This window comes from Poecilia reticulata, linkage group LG8 (assembly GCF_000633615.1).
Source record: "Poecilia reticulata strain Guanapo linkage group LG8, Guppy_female_1.0+MT, whole genome shotgun sequence".
NCBI classification, from domain to species: domain Eukaryota; kingdom Metazoa; phylum Chordata; class Actinopteri; order Cyprinodontiformes; family Poeciliidae; genus Poecilia; species Poecilia reticulata.
The window spans coordinates 21,308,447-21,327,635 of NC_024338.1; the positions used below are offsets into that span (position 1 = coordinate 21,308,447).

A 19,189-nucleotide genomic window follows, 5' to 3' on the forward strand; every position below is an offset into this window, starting at 1 on the left:
AAAAAAAAAAGCCCTGATTATTCCAAACTCTTACCCATTATTCTCAGCTTCATGAGGTGAGAGATTTATCCAAATACACGTATTTGTATGGATACATAATCACTGAGCGATTTTTTTCCCCCCCATTGTGAAAAAAATATAAAAATCACAATACATRCTCAATGGAGTATGCCCAATTCTTGCATTTTTGCAGTTACTGAATATATGGTAATATCACCATAAAGAAGAACAAGTACATAATTAAAAGCCTAAAATGAATACGACATCTATGCCCACCATCAACAAAAGTAAACTCCTGACCAGAACTAAAATGTTGTTTACAAACTTTGACTTACATTTATGGTGATGAATATTTAAGTTTTTTTCCCTGTCATATCTGTAAGTTACWCTCTGATTTTGACTTTCAGCATTTGGAGGATCAATAACCAAGCAGCAGTACTTACTTGAAGCTACGCAGGTCCATCAGTGATGCATCCAGCGTGGCACACGGAGAGAAATTCAAATTGAAAACAGGAAAAAAAAAAAGAGAGAATGAACAACCAAAAAAAAAAAGGGAAATTAGGAGAAAAAAAATGAAATATTCAGCACTCATCCTCGTTTAGTCACCAACAAACCTCAGATCTCTAACGTGGCCCTAAAAACTGAGGTGGAGCAAGGTAATCTCTCAGAGGGAAGAGTTTCTTTAACACTGCAAACCCTCATATTCACCAGTGTTACACCGCTGCTCAAACTGCTCTGAGGTAGAAGGAAGTCTTTGGCAGTGTAGGAGCAAAGCTGCAGCCGGTTTCAAGCAAAAAAAAAAAAAAAAAGAAACCAACCCCGAGGGAGGCAGCAGCGCACTTCGAAGATACAGCAAGAGTGAGAAACCCTGGCAGGAGCTTGGAGCAAAAGTTTACTCTGAACAAGTGCAAGTGTTCTTCTAGCATCACACTTCAGATGATTCTTGGAGGAGGAACATGCTTGCAGCGKATGCAGGGAATGTAAAATCTTGTGGGTGTTTCACAGCTACATGAATCAAATCCTGCAAACAGTATTTATCACAAACAAGGCACCTATTAGAGCCGTGCTACAAYGACTTCACCGGGGGAAACGCACAGTGTCTCTTGGAAAATTCGCTTCCTTTATCGTATCATCACATTTTACAACCTTTTATCTAACGGACCGACACAAAGTAGAACGTGACTGTGAAGCAAGGAAAACGACATGTGGTTGCAAATATTTTTAAWACTCTGAATCTCGTCCTGTGCATTTGTATTTAACACCCTGTAAGTCAACACTTTTACTACGATTATAGCAGCAGGTCTTTTGGTTTCACCTCTAGCTTTGCTCCCATTTTCTCTGCATAACAGCTTAAGCTCAGWCAGATTACATATGAAAACATCAATTTTCAAGTCTTGCTATACATTTTCAAATATATTTAGATCTGGGCTTTGGCTGGAGCAATTTCAGCACATGAGTGTGCTTTGATCTAAACCRGCCCATTTGCAGCTTCCTGAACTTTTAGCTCAGTTTCAATTAGAGCATTTAGCAGGTTTTCTTCCAAAAATTGCAGTGTAGGTAGCACTCCACCCTTGCTGCTAAAGAAAACCACATCTACAACATGCTTCCACCATTCCGTTTTGCAACACGTTGATTTTTTTTTTATTTTATAAGTGCTGAAAATATTCATTTAGGTCTCATCTGCCCAGAGCACCTTCTTCCAGGCTGCGTCTGATAAATGCTTCCCAGTCTGTGACTTTCCCCTGGAAGCAATTGCAAAAGAGTTTATTTTGGGTATTCAGATTTAAGGGCTATGAATACAAATGCACACCACACTTTYCAGATTTCAATTTCTGAGCAAAACTGAGAACCTTGCTGCTCAACGTTTTGTTGCTAAAAGTGGAGCAACTAAAAGTGCGGCTTTGACCTGGCAAAATGTCAACAWGGTCAAACTTGTGCTCTCACTGCTTGTTAAAATTCCAGTTGGAGTGACATAAAAATGGCTAACGTTTCCAAAACGTCGCACTTACCTTCCACATGCTAGCGTCTTTGCCGTACACGACGGCCATGTTGTTGACYTTGTTCCTCTGAATAAGCATCCTCTCGGTCTCATTCAGCTCCTCTGCCACAAACCCCATAAAAGAGTTGTCTGGCGTGTGGGCTGCCAAGGACAAACACGGTAATTGCCAATACATGGCTCCAAATCCATTTTATGGCTCAGTAAATACAGATGTTCTCATAATTTAGCATGAAATAAAAAGACACAGCACCAAGGTTTCATAGAGCAGGAGGTCATTATGCCTTTTGATTGGTTTTATTGAATAATACTCCAGGATCGAAAGCAGAGGAGCACAACGGTTGTTTACTTGCAGGCGTCCAAGAGCCGTTTTATGTCTTCGTGTTCTGAAATTCAGCAGATCGAGGCTTCAGTCTGTCACAGATTTTAGGCTTCAGACAAGTAAACAACCCTAAAATTAGAGTAAACAGCAAAGAAGTCAAACTGAAATTGCTCCGACAATCTCGCCGATAACTATAATTTAGAAACGGGGTTGCAGCTTGTGGCCGCCGGATTAATTGGAGACCACCTGAAGTTTTGTATCTCAGAAGTTTCACTGAATCTAACATGAGTGTGCGTGTGTGTGTGTGTGCGTGTGTGTGCGCGTGCGTGTGTTTGGTGTTATTCCTGTGTGATAGCGGCCAGAAGAAGCAYGCTAGGCATCTGTGCAGGCCCAGCTGTTCTGAGTGAACTCTCTGCCTGGTGGTCCAAAGCTTGAACTGTGACGGCCTGCGGCGCTTTACACTCACACAAGCTGCTCAACACATGGCAACACAAACATCTGTTCACTTCTGCTCATCTGAACAACTTTTTTTGATTTATGATCTTCAGTAAAAAAATAAATAAAATTGAAGCAGAATCTCTCCTATCAACCGATAGGAGAGATTCTGCATATCTGCAAMAGATGAAATTAGCTTGAACGTACGGAACATGGTCATGTACTGCTGGCCGTGGAGGTTCCAGTAGCCCCAGTTGGTCCTGTAGCCGTGAAGAGTGGCGTACTCCTCGTGGTTGTAAGCGGGCTCTGTGCCGAAGGTGTCAATCACTCGGATGTGGCATCTGAGATTTAACAAGAAAGAAAGAATTGGTTCCACAAAYGAGTCACTGAAAGGTAACATTCTGAAGATATTTTTTAGTTTTTTCCAAATACAATAATGATCCACGTTTCCTCAGAAGGGGTCAAATTCATTAGAAATCTGTCTGTAGCATAACACCAAAGGAAGGGTTGTTCCTCTCAACACAGCAGCACAAACTGTGGTTATTTTTCAAAAAAGCAGAACTTTGGATAATCCGGAGGGTTTGTGTAGACCTAATAACTCTCTAATGAAGAAGGTTCAAATCAACAGGTCATCTAATCTGTGAAGATTTATSACAGCTCCGTTCATGGACAGCTAAACCAGGCTGGTTTACCACCTAACCTCGAGCCGGAGTTTACTACAAGCAGTGGAGAATTTTGTAGCTGTAGTTAATGTAAAATTTAAGTACTTGCTGTTATTTTAATGGCAGCAGCATCATTTTATTCAGGCGGTGGGAAATGGAGGACACACTTTCTCACACACTCAGTTTTCTTCATTATTCTTCCTGAAATTATTTGACCATTTTCATGTACTTTAGCTTATTTTTCTTTTCAGAAATAGCTCCACTGGCAAAAACTGATGTCCACAGTGGAAGYAARACACGCGCATGTTGTTTCAATATTTCAAAAGAACAAAAACTGTTGCAGATGTTATTCTTGAAACAACATTTCAGTAACTGAGACGTTGSTTCTCCTTGAGAAAGAAGGAAAACAAATATCTCTGACGAGAAGAATTGGCTAAAGTTTACATGTGTGGATTTACATAGTGGATAACTAAGTTAATTTAAGCGTTTATTTCGGATGGAAGCCATCCTCCCACCAAATCTKAACCAGAAATCTATATTTTCGGCAGGTTGTATTGGAATTAGCAGTTCATCCTTGTAACCATAAAAACTAACAGATTACACAAACTTTTTTTGCAGCTCTAATTTATCGTTTGCAGGAGACACAGTGCAGATGAGCTGTGGAATAAATAGCAGCTTGTGCACAAACGTAACAAGAGGGAGAAATACAGCAGATGCAGAAAAGGAAGGAGGAGAAAAGAGGCTGGGTTATAAATCCAAGACAATGATGCATTTTGCTGAACGGCTTCACGGCGTAAATTTAGCACAAGAAGTGAGGAAATGTTTGTGTGGCGCGTTATGTCTCTGCTGCTTGACAATAAGTCTTAAACCTTTTGAAAGTCCTTTTATTTCCCTCTCTCTTTCAAAATGAGGATCATATTTGAAAGAAAAAAAATGTGTGGATTGTGTCTGCGAATAATTTGCCATTGGCCTCTCTGAGCATAGAGCTTGCTCCCCGAGAGTGGCTGTATGTGGTTTCTACAGGTTGCAGAACCTCTTCTCCATGTTTCCAACGACAACAAGCCATTTTTTTTCCCCTGTAAAAGAAGGTGCTGCGTAACACTGCGAGAAAAGCTGTTCGGCATTGGTTGAGAGGATTCTGTAATTTTTTCCATCCGCAAATGCATTTTCTTTTCCTTTTTCCTTAGGACAATTTAAGGAGAAATATGTATGCACAAGATTCAATACCACAAAGAATTGCTTGAACAATGAAGCACTTCAGACAAATTAAAGATAACTAGTAAACTTAATATATTTAGGTAGTTCGCTATGAAGATGCATTGATTTTAACCTGGCTGAACTGTAGTTACAAGTTCTTGTTAAATATGACCCAGAGCAAAACTTCTCTCAGTTATTGCTTTTGTGTTTCTGTGGTGTTTCTCAGGTCAGCGCAAACATAAAGGCGATGTAACAGATTGGTGTTGTGCCGATACTTTTTTGAGCTAAATTATTTTATTACTGGATCAATAAGCAAACGAGCTTCTATCCGTTTTTCCTTCATTTCTGCAGTGAGATATGCTTAAGAATATTCTAATAAGTAATTAATCTGACTGCTACTTAGTGGACATCCATACATGTAATTAACTTTCTGTGTTGTGGTAAATACAATAAGTATAATTTGTCTGTGCCACATTCTCCAATGCAGTTGCAGCTTGGGTCATTGTCTTCGCTCAGTGATGCAAATATCTGCACGTTGTCTGGTTTCAACAGTCCCCTGAATATAGATGTTTCCTTAGTTTTGATACTTTTACCTAAAAATACATCCCTCAAGCTACTGGAGACCAAAATGAAGTTGATTGACAAGCAAGTGAGACAGTTTCTTTAAAGAGCTCGCAGAAAAGCAGAGAAAAAAATAAAGTGGACTGACTTGTGCTTCCTGAGAGAAAGACCCATGTGCTGCTTCATTTGCTGCAGTCCGTGGTAGTCTGTGTAGATGAGGTCAAAGGGTAAAGGTCCCGTGAGGGGGCAGCTTCCTCTTCCAGGTGGGACCCCCAGAAACCTGAAAAAAGGTCAGATGTATTGTAAATGTCACGAAGTCAAACAATGCATGACCTTTTAGAGAATATCCACTTTTTGACACCCGAATCTTCAATCTGCCAAAAACGGGTTTTTAGCTTGTATCTTCAGTAAAAAGAAAGTGTTGAAAAATATGTTTATTAAAATAATCTATTCCACGCTCCTGGTTTTTTATGCAACTTGTCACATTTGCACACAAAATGTATGGATTACGTAAACCTCGCACTCATGTTTTCTGAGTGAAGTTTGCACGATCAAAGGAACAACAGTTTTCCAGAATAGTTTTTGCAGAATCTGCTAAATGCTGGATTTAGATGTGGCAAGATTGCTCTTCTTCTGGTCTACGCTAATTAGCCTTTATATGCAAATGTATGTACATATTTGCATAAGTCTGCTATATCACACTGCTTCACACATTCTGTTCCTGTTTTCTAAAAGAAACCTCAAACAGTCAAACAAAAGGTTTTGATTTTCTTTTAAAACGGCAACACCAGTGAATAGAAATTTGCTTGCATTGCAACAGAGAGCATTTGGGAGAGGAGAAAACCAGAGGTAAGACTGATGAGAATGTACAGTAAAAAGGATACATCATAAAATATTCAATTAGTTCTCTGGAAAAGAAAGCTACTTAATTGTAGCTAAGCAATAATGAATCTCATCTTGATCATTCAGGAAACAAAAAGAACAATGAACAAGACAATTTTTTTCTAGAAAGGTTAGGACACCATACAGTCTGACAGTCATGCTCACTTTATTTAAATTAACTTTGTTAAGTGTTGAAGCGCAACACATCCGGTTGTTTACCTTTTGAGATTATGTTTGTTAAGCGACAGAAGGGAATGAATCCGAGTGTCTGAGCTGCTCAGTTCTGATAAGAAAACCTGGAGTTCCAGTTCAAACAAACAGACATATTTTATTAAAAAAAAGAAAAAAAAAAAGAAAAGGTGTTCTGTCTGCTTTACTGTGATATAATGAATTAATGTGTTTTACAGAAAAATATGGCAAACAACAAGTCAAAATTGACCAAAAATGCTTTAAAGAGTGAACCAAACCTAAAATAAAACTCATATGATTTACATGTTTGTTTCCCCCTTGGAACAAAATGCTTTTCCAAATGATTAGTGATCCAAATCTGTTTTTATTGAATTATAAGGCAGCGGCGCAAGTGAAACATGCATTTCTATTAGAACTACTTCTGTGCATATTGTAAGGCTCTGAAGGACTTAAAAATGGAAAACCTCCACAGGGAGACAAGAGAAGACCCTAAAACGCATTAATGTGTGCCATCACAGAAATTTAATAACCGATACCGACAGCATATCCTCTCCCTATCAAGTGCCATCTGATTTGCATAATGACTGTTCCTCAGAGCTCCAAGCATTGCAAGTCCAACGACGCACAGACTGCTGGACTTCCCATCATTATTCAGCTCAATATCACGTATCAAACCCAATGCAAAACTCAACAAATGTTTTTGCAGACCTGTGAGTGGCGAAAACACAAGAGGATGCGGAGAGGGAACGCTGCACGCCGACACGCACGCACGCATGGCCAGGCCGGCTGTTTTGCGACAGAAACACAGCGAGGGAGTCTTTAACTAGGACGCTCGGTGCCAGTCAGAAGGCTGCATGCACTCATCATCATCAGCATGAATGTTGTCCGTTTGGTTTTTTTTATTTATTTAAACTGTTCTTTTGCAAAGACAACACACCTCTGTTAGGATTCTAAAAAAAAATAAGCAAAGGAGTGAATTGAGGGCATACGTTTAAATTTGTTGTGGATTTTTTGTTGGTGTTAGTTTAAGAATGTTTACTGGAACAGAGACAACTTTTAAGGATTTCCAAAAATTTCCACCAGGGTCGCTGTTGTTGAGTAACTTAAAGTTATCCTACTTCTGTAAAGTGCAAGAGCAGCCTCTCTGTGTGTTTGGGATCACTTTTTTTTTTTCCTTTGAAACATCCACACAGGTTTGGGTTTCAGTCATCTGACCCAAATGAAAGAGGTTATATAATGAACAATCCAGAAACTACCGTGACTTAAGCCCCTCATAAAACCTAAAATGGAGGACGCATCATCACCGTTTACCGTAAAACAAATTTAAGAGCGCCTTCAAAAAAGAATTTCAAGCAAAGAAAAAGCTTTAATTGACACCAATCAGGCCTAAAACCTCTTTAAATAAACCACAGTCGGACCAAAGAGTGCACGATGTGCAATAATCAGTAAGTGTAAAAGAAACCCAGAATACATTTTAAGCACCTAAAGGCCTCTCTGTATAGTCTAATAAATATTCATGACTCCACCAACACTGAACATCAATGTTGCAGAGAGCAGAACTGCGAGGAGAAAGCCTCCGCTCTGCCAGAAGGCAGAAACAGTTTACTGAAGCAAAAGTCACAACAGTGCAGTCAAGTGCGTTTAAGTCAAGGTAAAATCCATCTAATTCTCATAGCTTTATTTATTCTGATGTAAAATCTGTGGAGTTTTTTTTTCTGTTAACGATTATGGTTCTTTGTAACTGGAACAGATTATAGGTGAAATAAAAGTCTTTGTTATTTATTAATGTCTTTAAAATCTTCGAAACTAGAGAATTTGGCTTGATTTAACTAAAAAAAAAGCGAAATAAAAGTGTGTTTGTCTTTTTTTATTCAGTGGACATAAATATTTGACTATGTAAATATTTTAATAATCACACAATGTGACTCACCGAATAAAAATATGGTGTCATTTTTCCTGTTTTTAAAACTGACCTAAGTTTAACTTTGAAAATGAGTTTTACATTCTGACATATAAAACATCCCCATGTTGTGATCTAACAGGTGAAATTAGAATTAATCAACCCAGTCATTTGTTTTGCATCCAAAAATTCTATTTTCATTATTAAACTCACAGAAAGGTTAAAGAAAACATTGAAAGTATCCAGATGAAAGCGGTGAGGAAGTGAAGCAGTCCATCAATCCTGTGGAAGACCCATGCTGGACATTGATTCGATGACTTTAGAAAGTTTTCGCCCAACTCCCTTTGTTTGCATTTTTGTAGTTGGGAGACAGTTTTATGACCTTTTTACTCTTCAGAAATCTGGCTCAAAAACAATCCAACACATTGATATAAACACCTGCAAACCAAGAGGCTATCGATCCGTCCTTGGACGGTAAACGCATCTAGTCAGCACTGAGGCCTTCTGGAAACTGACACGTCAGTCAGTTCTCTTACAGGAGGTGGGATAATGAGCAAAGCATAAGCCAACCGCGGCTTAAGCAGTGGTTTTACCTGTCGGAGGATATGCACCCGAAGTAAATCAGTGCTTACACAAACAGAAAAGCTCTTAGACCGAGTCGTGTGTTTACTCCTTTCTGACAGAATCTGTGACTCAATAAGCCTTTAATCTAAACAAGTCCACAAGAACATAAACTTCTAAGTTCTGCACAGTTGAAACTATTTAGTGTATGACATTTGGTTGAAAGGTGGAAATGCTTAGTTTTTTTATTAGTGTGGGGTTGTGAATATTCACCAGCTGGTAATTAAAGTTGAATCGGTTTTGTGAAAGGAATAATAGAAAATGGAGGCAGTCGTGCTTAAGAATACGACACGGAAGTGTGACAATCGTGATAGTTTCGGGTTGCATGAATAAAATGTTTGGGAGATGTTATGTTATTAAAGTGTGTTGGGCTGACAGTGATAGTGCAATTTTGAAAGCTGTCATTAAAAACTGATGCTGGTTATGAAAACAGGCAGCATCTTCAAAAGCTCCTTAATTAAGGATTTAGTTCACACAAGCCGCAGGTATGTATTCAAGATACTCCTGCACTTCCTGTCGCTTAGTGGGCAATATTCATGCACAACACACCAGGGTTGAAGTTTTGAATCAAGCCGTGTGCCTGCTTTAATGGCTTCACGCCGACGTGAATTTGAGCACATGTATTACAGTGACTCCGGGAGGAACTTGCCCCTCCACTTCACAGATCCACTAAAGCCGCCACCGCCGTTCTGGGGTTAATTGGATATATGCAAATTTGGAGAAACTTTGAGAGAAGAGAGAGGTGGGGGATTAAAACGAATTAAGGATACAGGAGTCCGCTCATCTGTACTGCACACGTACAGTACAGATGCACCAAAAGGCAACAACAACAACAAAATCTCTTTATCCCTGTGAAATGTTCACTGGGCAAAACGCATCAGATTAAAGGATAAGAATGACTTATATTTTAAAATCTTTTTATCATTGCCAACAAATCCTGTAAAAAGACCAAAATCGCTAATGGATTCATCACCAAGTACTGAAATGTAAAGTTTGGTGGAGATCGCTTTCCATGCGGCTTTAGCAAAAGCACCAGTAATCATGAAACTGATTTAATCACCAATATGTCAATAAAGGTACTTAGAAATATTGCATATATCTACTTTACATATGCAAAACTAAAATCAAGAAACATTAACTGGTACAATGAATTAGCCGTTTCCAGCTCAAAGCGTCTCCAATTCCCTGCAGACGGATTGAAATCTTATTTCCAACAAAAATGATCAACAAGCAAATCCAGGATCCTCATTCAAAGGTCATCAAAAAAGGAAATGTATATATATATATATAATTTATGCTCTCAGCAGAGGTTTGCTACATGATTTGGGAGAAAAACAAATCTTGTACGCAGTTTACTTCTTTGTGTTTGATACTGAAGACAGAAAAATCACCAGCTGTGAGGAACTGGAGACAAGTTTTCAGGCAGAAAGAGAAAAGAATTTCCAAAAGAATAGCAAGAAAAAAAAAGTCATTTTGCAAAATTCAGCTCATTTCTCTAGTCTAAGTTGCTAAATCCTGAATAAAAGTGTAATTAAAACAAAAGGCAGCTGTTTGAAAAATAAAAATATATCAATACATAAGTGGATTGTTAGTGAAGTTTGTATGGACTTACTCAAGTTGACTAATTTCTTCTGCAGCTTCTATTTCTGTGCTTAATAGTGAAAATAAGAGAAAAAATATTTAGTGGTAAGGTGTTTTATAAAATTTCAGCATCTGCATATTTCGCACATGCAAAACTTGAGGTCTGCCTAAAAGTTATCAAGGTTTTATCAAGCTGCTTAAGCAAGAGAGAGGGAAATTATCTCTGAAAGCAGAAGAGACGGTGCGCGGCGTGCGTAGCTTTAGCCCACTCGTCAACCACCGCTGGGCACAATTTCTCCGTTTCACAGCTGGCCACGACAACTACAGTGGCTCATGTGATGAAAGACACGGAGAGAGAGAGAGAGAGAGAGAGCCGCAGAAACAAACGAGGAAATGCGCTGCACGGTGACACGTGATGACTTCTTAATGGAGGGGCACGCACGTCCAGCAGGGAAGGGAATTGACTGGCACGTCTGTGGGACGGGAGCGTAGAGAGGGATGAGGGGCAGCAGGAAGGAGGCCTCTCACTGTGAGAGGAATGACACAGGCCACAAGGAGGGCTGTCGGGGAGAGCGAGGGCATGAGAAAGAGAGAGCTGGAGTCAGGAAGATTACAGGTGGAGGAAAAAACTCAGATGCTCTTGCTACTGTGGTCACAAATATGCACTTTTTTTCTTGAAAATGATGAAAAAACTCATTAAAAATGAAATGCTCGTCTTATCCTCTTGTTATACAGTTTAGGTGAGCTTAAAAAGAAAAGCGTCTCTTCTCGCTTAAGCTAGTGTATGAAAATGGTGTTTTTGCATTAATGAGGATTTTGGCATCCACTCCTTTTGCAACCAATAACATTTTTTGTTTTTGTTTTCACAAACAGATGACATATAATTTTGAGTGCTGCTGTTGCTCGACAATTCAGTTGTGCCCACATAATAAAACAGCTCTCATGCCCAGAGACAACATTTTAACATTTTGTCACCATTTTCCAGGCAGACAATCCTGGAAACTACGTAATTTTGATCTCCCTCCTTTAGATTCAGATTTGTACTTTATCTAGGCCATTTTAAAATATAAATACATATATATACATATTTTGTTTTTAATCTAAAGCATGTCAATTTAATAACTTTTCCTGCTGGAAGTTGAACCTCTTCCAGCACCTTAAAGTATTTCACATCTTCTAAAAAGGTTTTCTTCCTGTATTTTTTGCTTCGCTCATCTTACCAACTCAGACCAGCTTCCCTGCACAGGTCTGCAGTTTTATCAAGCATTTTCCTTTTTCAGGTGCCAGATTAAACAGTGTTCCATTAAATTTTAAAAGTCAGGGATAATATGTCACAACTTAACCCTACTTTAATTTTATCCACAGCTTTCTGCTGTTGCTGACCTTCCTGATGGTTTTCACCAAGTGTCTGACAAACCTCCGAGACCATTGCAGAACAGCTGGATTTATACATCAAACATAAGTGGATTATTTAGGTGACTTTTGAAGGGGCTAGCTGCAAAATATATATATATATGTATTTTATGGTATTATATAAGAGGGAGGCTGAATACCAATGTCCCACTATTCATACATGTTGGGTGTATAGTGGTAAAATCTGAAAAACGTTCAAAGGAAGTGAATACTTTTGTGAGGTATTGCAACATCAGAACAATATTGAATGCATAATGTCCAATATCAGTCAGGGGAGGCGTGCATATTAAAAATAAACAACAACATAGCGCAGTTATATTTCAGAATATCAGAGCTCCACGGTAACCAAACGTCAGTAACAAATGTTTATCCCAAAATTCAAAAGTGAATCCAAAATTCTGGATTCGCCGCCGTTCGACTTTTAATCTCCAACCACAGAAACATCAATCAAAAGGCTGCGGGCTACAGGCGCATCAGCTCTTACAGAGAAGCACAACCTGAGACCAGAAGTGTAAAAGGGATCGTCGAAAGGGCCAAAAGGGGAAAACGGTTGTACAAATCACAATGGCTTTGCATGCCTTCCGTCACCTTCAGTGTTCAAGACGAGGCGACAGGAAATTTCAGCCTCGATCTGACTGGTTTCAAATAATTTCCTCTGGAATGCAATGGCAAGATTGAGGCCCGCCTTACCTGCCGGTAGAGATGAGGCGCACCGTGGAGACCCTCACCAGACGCAAATGTGACAGAAGTCTGCAAACAGCTCATGTAAGTCAGATTCCCACTCTGCATGCGAAACCCAGAGCACATGAGAGGAGGGTGATGCGAAGCAACAACAACATGTCAAAATGAATTTCAGGCTCAGGGGAAAAAAAAGAAGAAGGGAGAGTCTGAGTTGAGTGTGGAGTCACACTGCGAGAGAGGTGGCAGCAACTTTCGCTGCAGTGGAGGACAGCGAGTGTGGAAGAGAATGGAAATATTGTTTTTTTTTTTCTCTCCAGATTATTTATGGACGACAGCACTATTGCGTGAAACTGTGCTTACAACACTTCTCCGGTTTCCCCCATAGAGATCCACGTCGCTGTGCAGCAGCTGTCTCCCTGCTCTTTTTCATTTCCCTCCTCCGGTTATTCACTCTTGAGGCGCCGTCTCGCCACGCTCTGTTGCAGGCTAATTACCTGCGTCGCTCGGAAAAGAAGATGAGGAGGAGATCCCCGAGCGGAAGTGACAGGTGTCTTTGTCCCTCTGTAAACAGCCTTACCCGCCCCGCCGCCCTCCGCTCCGGACTCCTGAGTGCGCCGCGAGTGTCGGCGTAAATGACGAATCTTTTCAAGGCCACTTCATTCTTGACATTGATTCCAATAAATCCAGAACGAGAACCAAAAGTGTACTTACCGTCTCCGTCTGCTGCCACCGGTTTACTCGTAAATTGCCATTCTTCTCATGACTCGACGACTTGCAAGAGAGGCCTGCGTATGAAACGGCTATGTTTTTAAACAGACACCGGAGCTTTGTTTTTAAATTTAACGTTACGACCTGGAACTAGGGAACGCCTGCAGTGCCTTGCAAAAACATTCGGCCCCCTTGAACTTTTCAATCTTTTGCCACTTTGAAATGTTAATGCAGGACCATTCTGGAAGAAAACCTGTTGGAGTCTGCAAAAGACCTGAGACTGCGACGGAGATTTATCTTCCAACAAGACAATGATCCCAAACATAAAAGCAAAATCTACAATGGAATGGTTCACAAATAAATATATCCAGGTGTTAGAATGGTCAAGTCAAAGCCCAGACCTGAATCCAGTCGAGAATCTGTGGAAAGAGCTGAAAACCGCTGTTCACAAGCGCTCTCCGTCCAACCTCACTGAGCTTCGGCTGTTTTAAGGAAGAATGGGCAAGAATTTCAGTCTCTTGATGTGGAAAACTGACAGAGACAAAACCAAGAGACTAGCAGCTGTAACTGCGGCAAAAGGTGGCGCCACAAAGTATTAACGCAAGGGGGGCGGAAAATATTGCACGCCCCACTTTGCAGTTTTTTATTTGTTAAAAAAAAGTTTAAAATACCCAATAAATTTTGTTCCACCTCACGATTGTGTCCCACTTGTTGATTCTTCACAAAATAATAAAAATGTTAGATCTTTATGTTTGAGAGCCTGAAAAGCGGCAAAAGGTTGAAAAGTTCAACGAGGGCCAAATACTTTCGCAAGACACTATGCCAGAAGTGCTGTGAGTGATGGATAAAGTAACGCTCCGAAAGTATCCAAAGTAAAATTTTACATTAGAATAAAACATACACTGCTATAAATAAGTATTCTCTACAGATTTCCTCCATTTCTTTTTTTTTTTGTCAAACTTAAATGTTTTTGATAGTCAAACTAAGTCAAATGTCAGACAGATATAACCTGAGTAAATACAAAAAGCACTTTCCAAATTATGGTTAATTAATTGTGGAACAAAGTTGTCAATGCCATCAACGTTCAAATTAGATGATTAACTGTGATTAACTGCATGAGCTTGATTTTTTTTATGATGCACATCAAGGCCGTATTACTGTAGAATCAAGAAATTACCTAAACAGAAGTTGTCGCTACAAAGTAGGCTAAAAGATCAGAGAATGCGACGTATTTTTCTGCGATCTATAAATGACTAATGAAAAATAAGATGAAAAAATAATAATGGAAGCGTATTAGTAAAAAAAAATAAAAAAGTTGAAGCCATTTCACAAAGTTTTCTTGTCTGAGAAAATACAGTGAGACAAAATTATCCACAAAGCACTGAAAATCACATTGTACCAATTAATACAAGATTTATTTAGTGGCAACCGCAGCTCCAGACAGAGTAGCTGTAAACACCTGAATCCAAATGGCTGCCCAACTACTTGCCAGATCATTTTAACCACCATTAGCAGTCACTTAAATACGTTTATGCAGCTCTAAAATCTGATTTCTTCCCCTTTACATATTTTCTTTTGTTCTAGCAATAAATAAATGAATGAATAATTCATTTATAAAGCACTTTTCACAGACGCATCCACAAAGTGCTGTACCAGATATAAAGATCCTAAAAATATAAACCACTGTACAAAAGAGCATGAAGACAGGTGGAGACAAGCTAATAAAGCTTGAAAATCATAAAAAAAAAAATATTATGAAATCAAAGCAGGTAAGTGTTCATGCTAGTATAATGCTTGCCAAGTGCCTGAACAAATAGAAGTGATATTTAAAAGAAACTAGTGATTCAACTAAATGCATCTGCGGAGACATGTTGTTCCACCCCCTGAGGTCACAACCTGAAAAGCTCGATATCCTTTAATTTTCAGCTTTGTATGGGGAATGACTAATATGTAGGAAATGAAAAGAGAAAACCGAGTCTTTAGTCAGAGGATTAGACAGAAATTCTTGTGCCAAACCATACACCGCTTTAAATCCGAGCAATAGTATTTTAAAATGAATGCTGAACGCCACAGGAAGCCAGGCTAATACATATAAAACAGCTACGTGAGAATATTTTAACAACCAGCGTTTTGCAACATTTCCGATGGCTTCCACATACTTTAGTTGTGTCTTTTGTAATGACATTAAATAAATTGTTTCTACTTCACTGGATGGAGCAAAAATGTTTGAATTTCAGGACAAGATGTTGAGATGGATTTAAGAATCCAGTAATAGGTTGGAATCAAAACACTGGACTTAGTGGATGTACAGAGTAACTTATGAGTGGCTAATAATGTAAGAGCATTTGTCAAGTGAGGCTAGCATCACTTTTTCTGTTTTACTGGGAGATAAATGTGAGCCAGACGTATCAAAGTTGATATGCTAACAAACTTAAGTGGTTTAAAAGAAAAAAAACTGTACATCATAAGTGTAAAATCTAAACAAAACAAACACAGTCATGTTGGATAAATTGGGATATACGTTCAGAGTAGGCTTAAACCTTTTAGGAGGGATAAAACATACCTCTAGCTCACATTTATGTATTTTTTGCTTTTAAATATTTTAATCTTATAAGATATTAAATATCATCTTTTTAATAGCTGTTAGCAGAAAGTCAGTAGAGGCTATTTTTTGAAGGAGAAACTCCTTTTCAAAAATAAAAAAACAGGAAATATCTGCAAGTCGTTCAGCGTCATGAGTAAAACTCTGCGGTCCACTGCATCAAATGTTGCAGTGAAGTGAAGTGGCACAAGCAGAGAGCAGAGAACATTGTACTGACAATCAAATCTGGTGGTAGAAGAGTGATGCAGGTTTGCTGCTTGAGGACTTGTACAGTTTGCTGTACATGATCAAGCAGTGAGTTCAGCTACCAGCGAATCCTGAAGGAGAGAGACCGGCAACGAGCTCTCCATCTTCACCTCCATAAATATGGAGGCTTTTGGGGTGGCCAAGTTAAAGTCTGGATTTAAATCTGAATGAGATGATGTGGTACAATGTCACACAAGTAACTCTCTAATATCGGTGAATTAAGACTAGTTATCTAAGATGCAAAGAAAATTGTGCGAATATTCCTCCACTGGAATTAAAAAAAACCCCACTACTTTGTATCAAGTTGCGGCTTCTTTTTCACATAGGGCCGGGTTAGTTTAGTTGTTTGTTTTTCTGAAATATTAATATTTAATGTTACAAAAAACGAGAAGAAATCTGTAAAACAAAAGACATATTTCAACGATTTAACGACCAGTACGAAGAGCTGGGCGGCTCTTCGTTCTTGAAGCTGTAGATGGTTTTCCACTGTCTTGACGCCAAATCTTAGAAATATTATATATATATATATATATATATATATATTTTTTTTTTTTCCCCCCAAAAAACTACATGTGGATCATTGCATAGCCAGCAAACAAACTCTTTTCACACAGAAATAACAATTGCCTCTCAAGATGAGCAGATAACCGTCTTGTCCTAGCAGGAAACCAAGGAGAAGACGCCAGCCGAAGACGCCTCTAAGTGGAAACGCCTCTGTGGCTGAACGTTGCCAATCAGACGCAATTACTGCATGTTATGCAGCGCAGCGGCTCGACGCGACTGTAAATAAATTCCCAGCGTGGACAATCTGTTTATGAGAAAGGCCGCTGCCCTTATCAATGGTTCTGTCTACCTCAGCAACCTGTCCAGTGATATTAAGCTCCTTTTCAAAGCTTGAGCGGAAAGGCGAAGGGTTGAAAATGTAAATAGACACAAGCCTGAGGGGATTCTGTGGGAGCACAACCCACATAACGATCTGTCAATTTAATAGCGTGTAGGAGAGTAAGAGTAGAGACGGCGAGAAATGTTTTCTTCCCCTGCCCATTAATAGCAGCAGAAATGAGATTTATAGTTGTTTGGCGCCTGTCATTAGCTGGCTGGAAATAAATAGGCATGTGTGTACTGGGTTGCATTTTTGATCCAGAGGGGTGGTCAGAGCCCGTAAAAAAAAAAAAAAAAAAATTCTATTAGTTACCACCATCTGTTATATTTGCTTAAAGGATGAATGTTTCATTTGGTGCTGAGTACAATCCAATATTAGCTTGAATGTTATCCTGCCACACCTCCGTAAAAAACCCCCACTAACAATGAAATATTTATGCCCGTGCACACACAAAAAAGGAAGCAGTTAAAATAAGTCCTGGCCTTCAAACTTGTTTGGTTTTCTAAAAAAACAGCTGCTTTTCCCAACAGAGACAGGTCGTTGAGGTTCAATGCACTGCAACACCAATTAGTGGATAAATAATGGCTCGGCCAGCAGAAGCTTTTCCTGCAGAGTCTTCCCCACCTCGCCTTTCTCCCCGGAACCAGCCGATCAGAGCCGCTTTTCTTCACGGCCTGAGATTTAAGATCGGAGGGCGGCACTAACTCATCAACGCCCGCGCTTCCTGGCCACAGCGTTGGACGACGTGCTCAATAACCGGGACACGTTACTAGGTCTAGTCAGCCGAGGCAGCGCCGAGACTCGTCTTTCTCGCCTCCCACAGCGTGACAGGAAAATAGCCATTTTTAAAATATATATATATTAAAACCAATTCTGCTGATCTGACTTTGGCGAATGCGAGAATATCCACTGGCATTATTACTGTATTTGTAATGACTGGGGGCAGACGCGTTTTCACTCAGAGGTCAGTGGGCTGCAACAGAAAGGAGGAGCAGAAGAGAAGCCTTTAGGCTTAACCAGCTTTCTGCAGAGGGAGAATTTAACAAGATCTGCAGCCAAAATAATAATAAAAAACAAAGTGTGTGCGAGGTAGAGATCTCCAGTTTGCCCCCCAAGAAGGAGTGAAAACCGTTGATGAATCTACCTTTTAAAAGCAGTGCAAGTTCACAGCAAATATGAGGGTAATGACTGAGCTCACCCGTGCAGCTCTTTGAGAGAAACGGAGATCTTGACATCGTGTCCGAGTACGTGGAGAGCGGTCAGAATGTCGGCCCATTGCACCATCTCACCCAGAGGGCCACCCTTCAGCACCTTGGGACTGAAAACGTCTCCAGACTCCTCGGTCAGAAAGCCCACATGGACTAAAATCTGAAGAGAAAGAAAAAGAAAGCTACTAAAAATCACGCAGATCACAATTCCTTATTTTCTCAGGTCCAATCAACATTTTAATCTATTTTTGAGGGAAAAAAATAACTACATTTGATTGACAGAGGAGTAGATGCATGCATGGACAGATGGACAAATTCTAATACAAATATCCTTTAATGACTCATTTTATTCCCATAGCCACCCATACCTGGAAAATACATTAATCAAATTGAAGAGTTTTCCTGACTGCTCCATTTTCCGGGACAGAAAAAAAAACAGCCATCCTCGCAGTTTCACAGTTTATTTTCTCTGTTTACTGACACTGGACCAGATTAGAGTCAAACAGAATTAAGATATCAAACACGACTCACTCTTCACGTTTTAATTTAATTGTGACTCGAAATGAAGTGGGGGAAAAAAAAACAGACTGATGAGTTTTTCCTACACCAACTCCAAGAAAACACGATCAACTCTCCATGAATCTGAAATAAAAATTGACCCGTGGAGAGCTAATTTCTTCACACAGTGATACATGAGCAGTTTAATTGCTGGTGGGGAAGGATGCAATTCCCTGCCTGTTAAATATTTAATGAAATCAGACTTTTCAACAGATGTTACCACCTTTTTTTGTTTGTTTTTTTACTCCAGCCACACATTTGTCTCGGATAAAAAAACTTTAGTAAACAGTCACAGGGGAATATTCTCTTTCAGTTTGGATATGAAGTTCAATAAATCTTGAAAATCTCTCAGCAATAGTCACTGCCACAACAGTGCAAAACACAAACGGGGGAAAAATAAAACGTGGTCGCGCTCTGAACCGGTTTTCATCATCCATATTTGCCCATTTTATTTCTCCATTCGTTGGCAAGAACAGCATCTTCTCTACATTCTTTTGGCTTCAAACATGGCAAAAAAACTAAAACAATTTTTATGTTGTCCCAC

General features: G+C 39.5%; 1 protein-coding gene and 1 long non-coding RNA gene across 3 annotated transcripts in view; one reads left to right on the plus strand and one right to left on the minus strand.

Moving 5' to 3' along the window:
* Positions 1-19,189, minus strand: part of mgat5b (alpha-1,6-mannosylglycoprotein 6-beta-N-acetylglucosaminyltransferase B) — a 78,264-nt gene that overhangs the window by 22,607 nt on the left and 36,468 nt on the right. For both annotated transcript variants that reach the window (XM_008416650.2, XM_008416652.2), the window contains 5 exons: positions 18,078-18,247; positions 5,322-5,453; positions 2,961-3,094; positions 2,010-2,140; positions 444-449 (listed from right to left, as the gene is read on the minus strand). In XM_008416650.2, coding sequence (XP_008414872.1) covers positions 444-449; positions 2,010-2,140; positions 2,961-3,094; positions 5,322-5,453; positions 18,078-18,247 — 573 coding nt within the window. The remainder of the gene's footprint in view (positions 1-443; positions 450-2,009; positions 2,141-2,960; positions 3,095-5,321; positions 5,454-18,077; positions 18,248-19,189) is intronic.
* On the plus strand, positions 12,119-13,843 carry LOC103469133 (uncharacterized). The gene is made up of 2 exons (XR_534306.2): positions 12,119-12,524; positions 12,758-13,843. It is a non-coding gene; the product is annotated as an uncharacterized LOC103469133 (long non-coding RNA).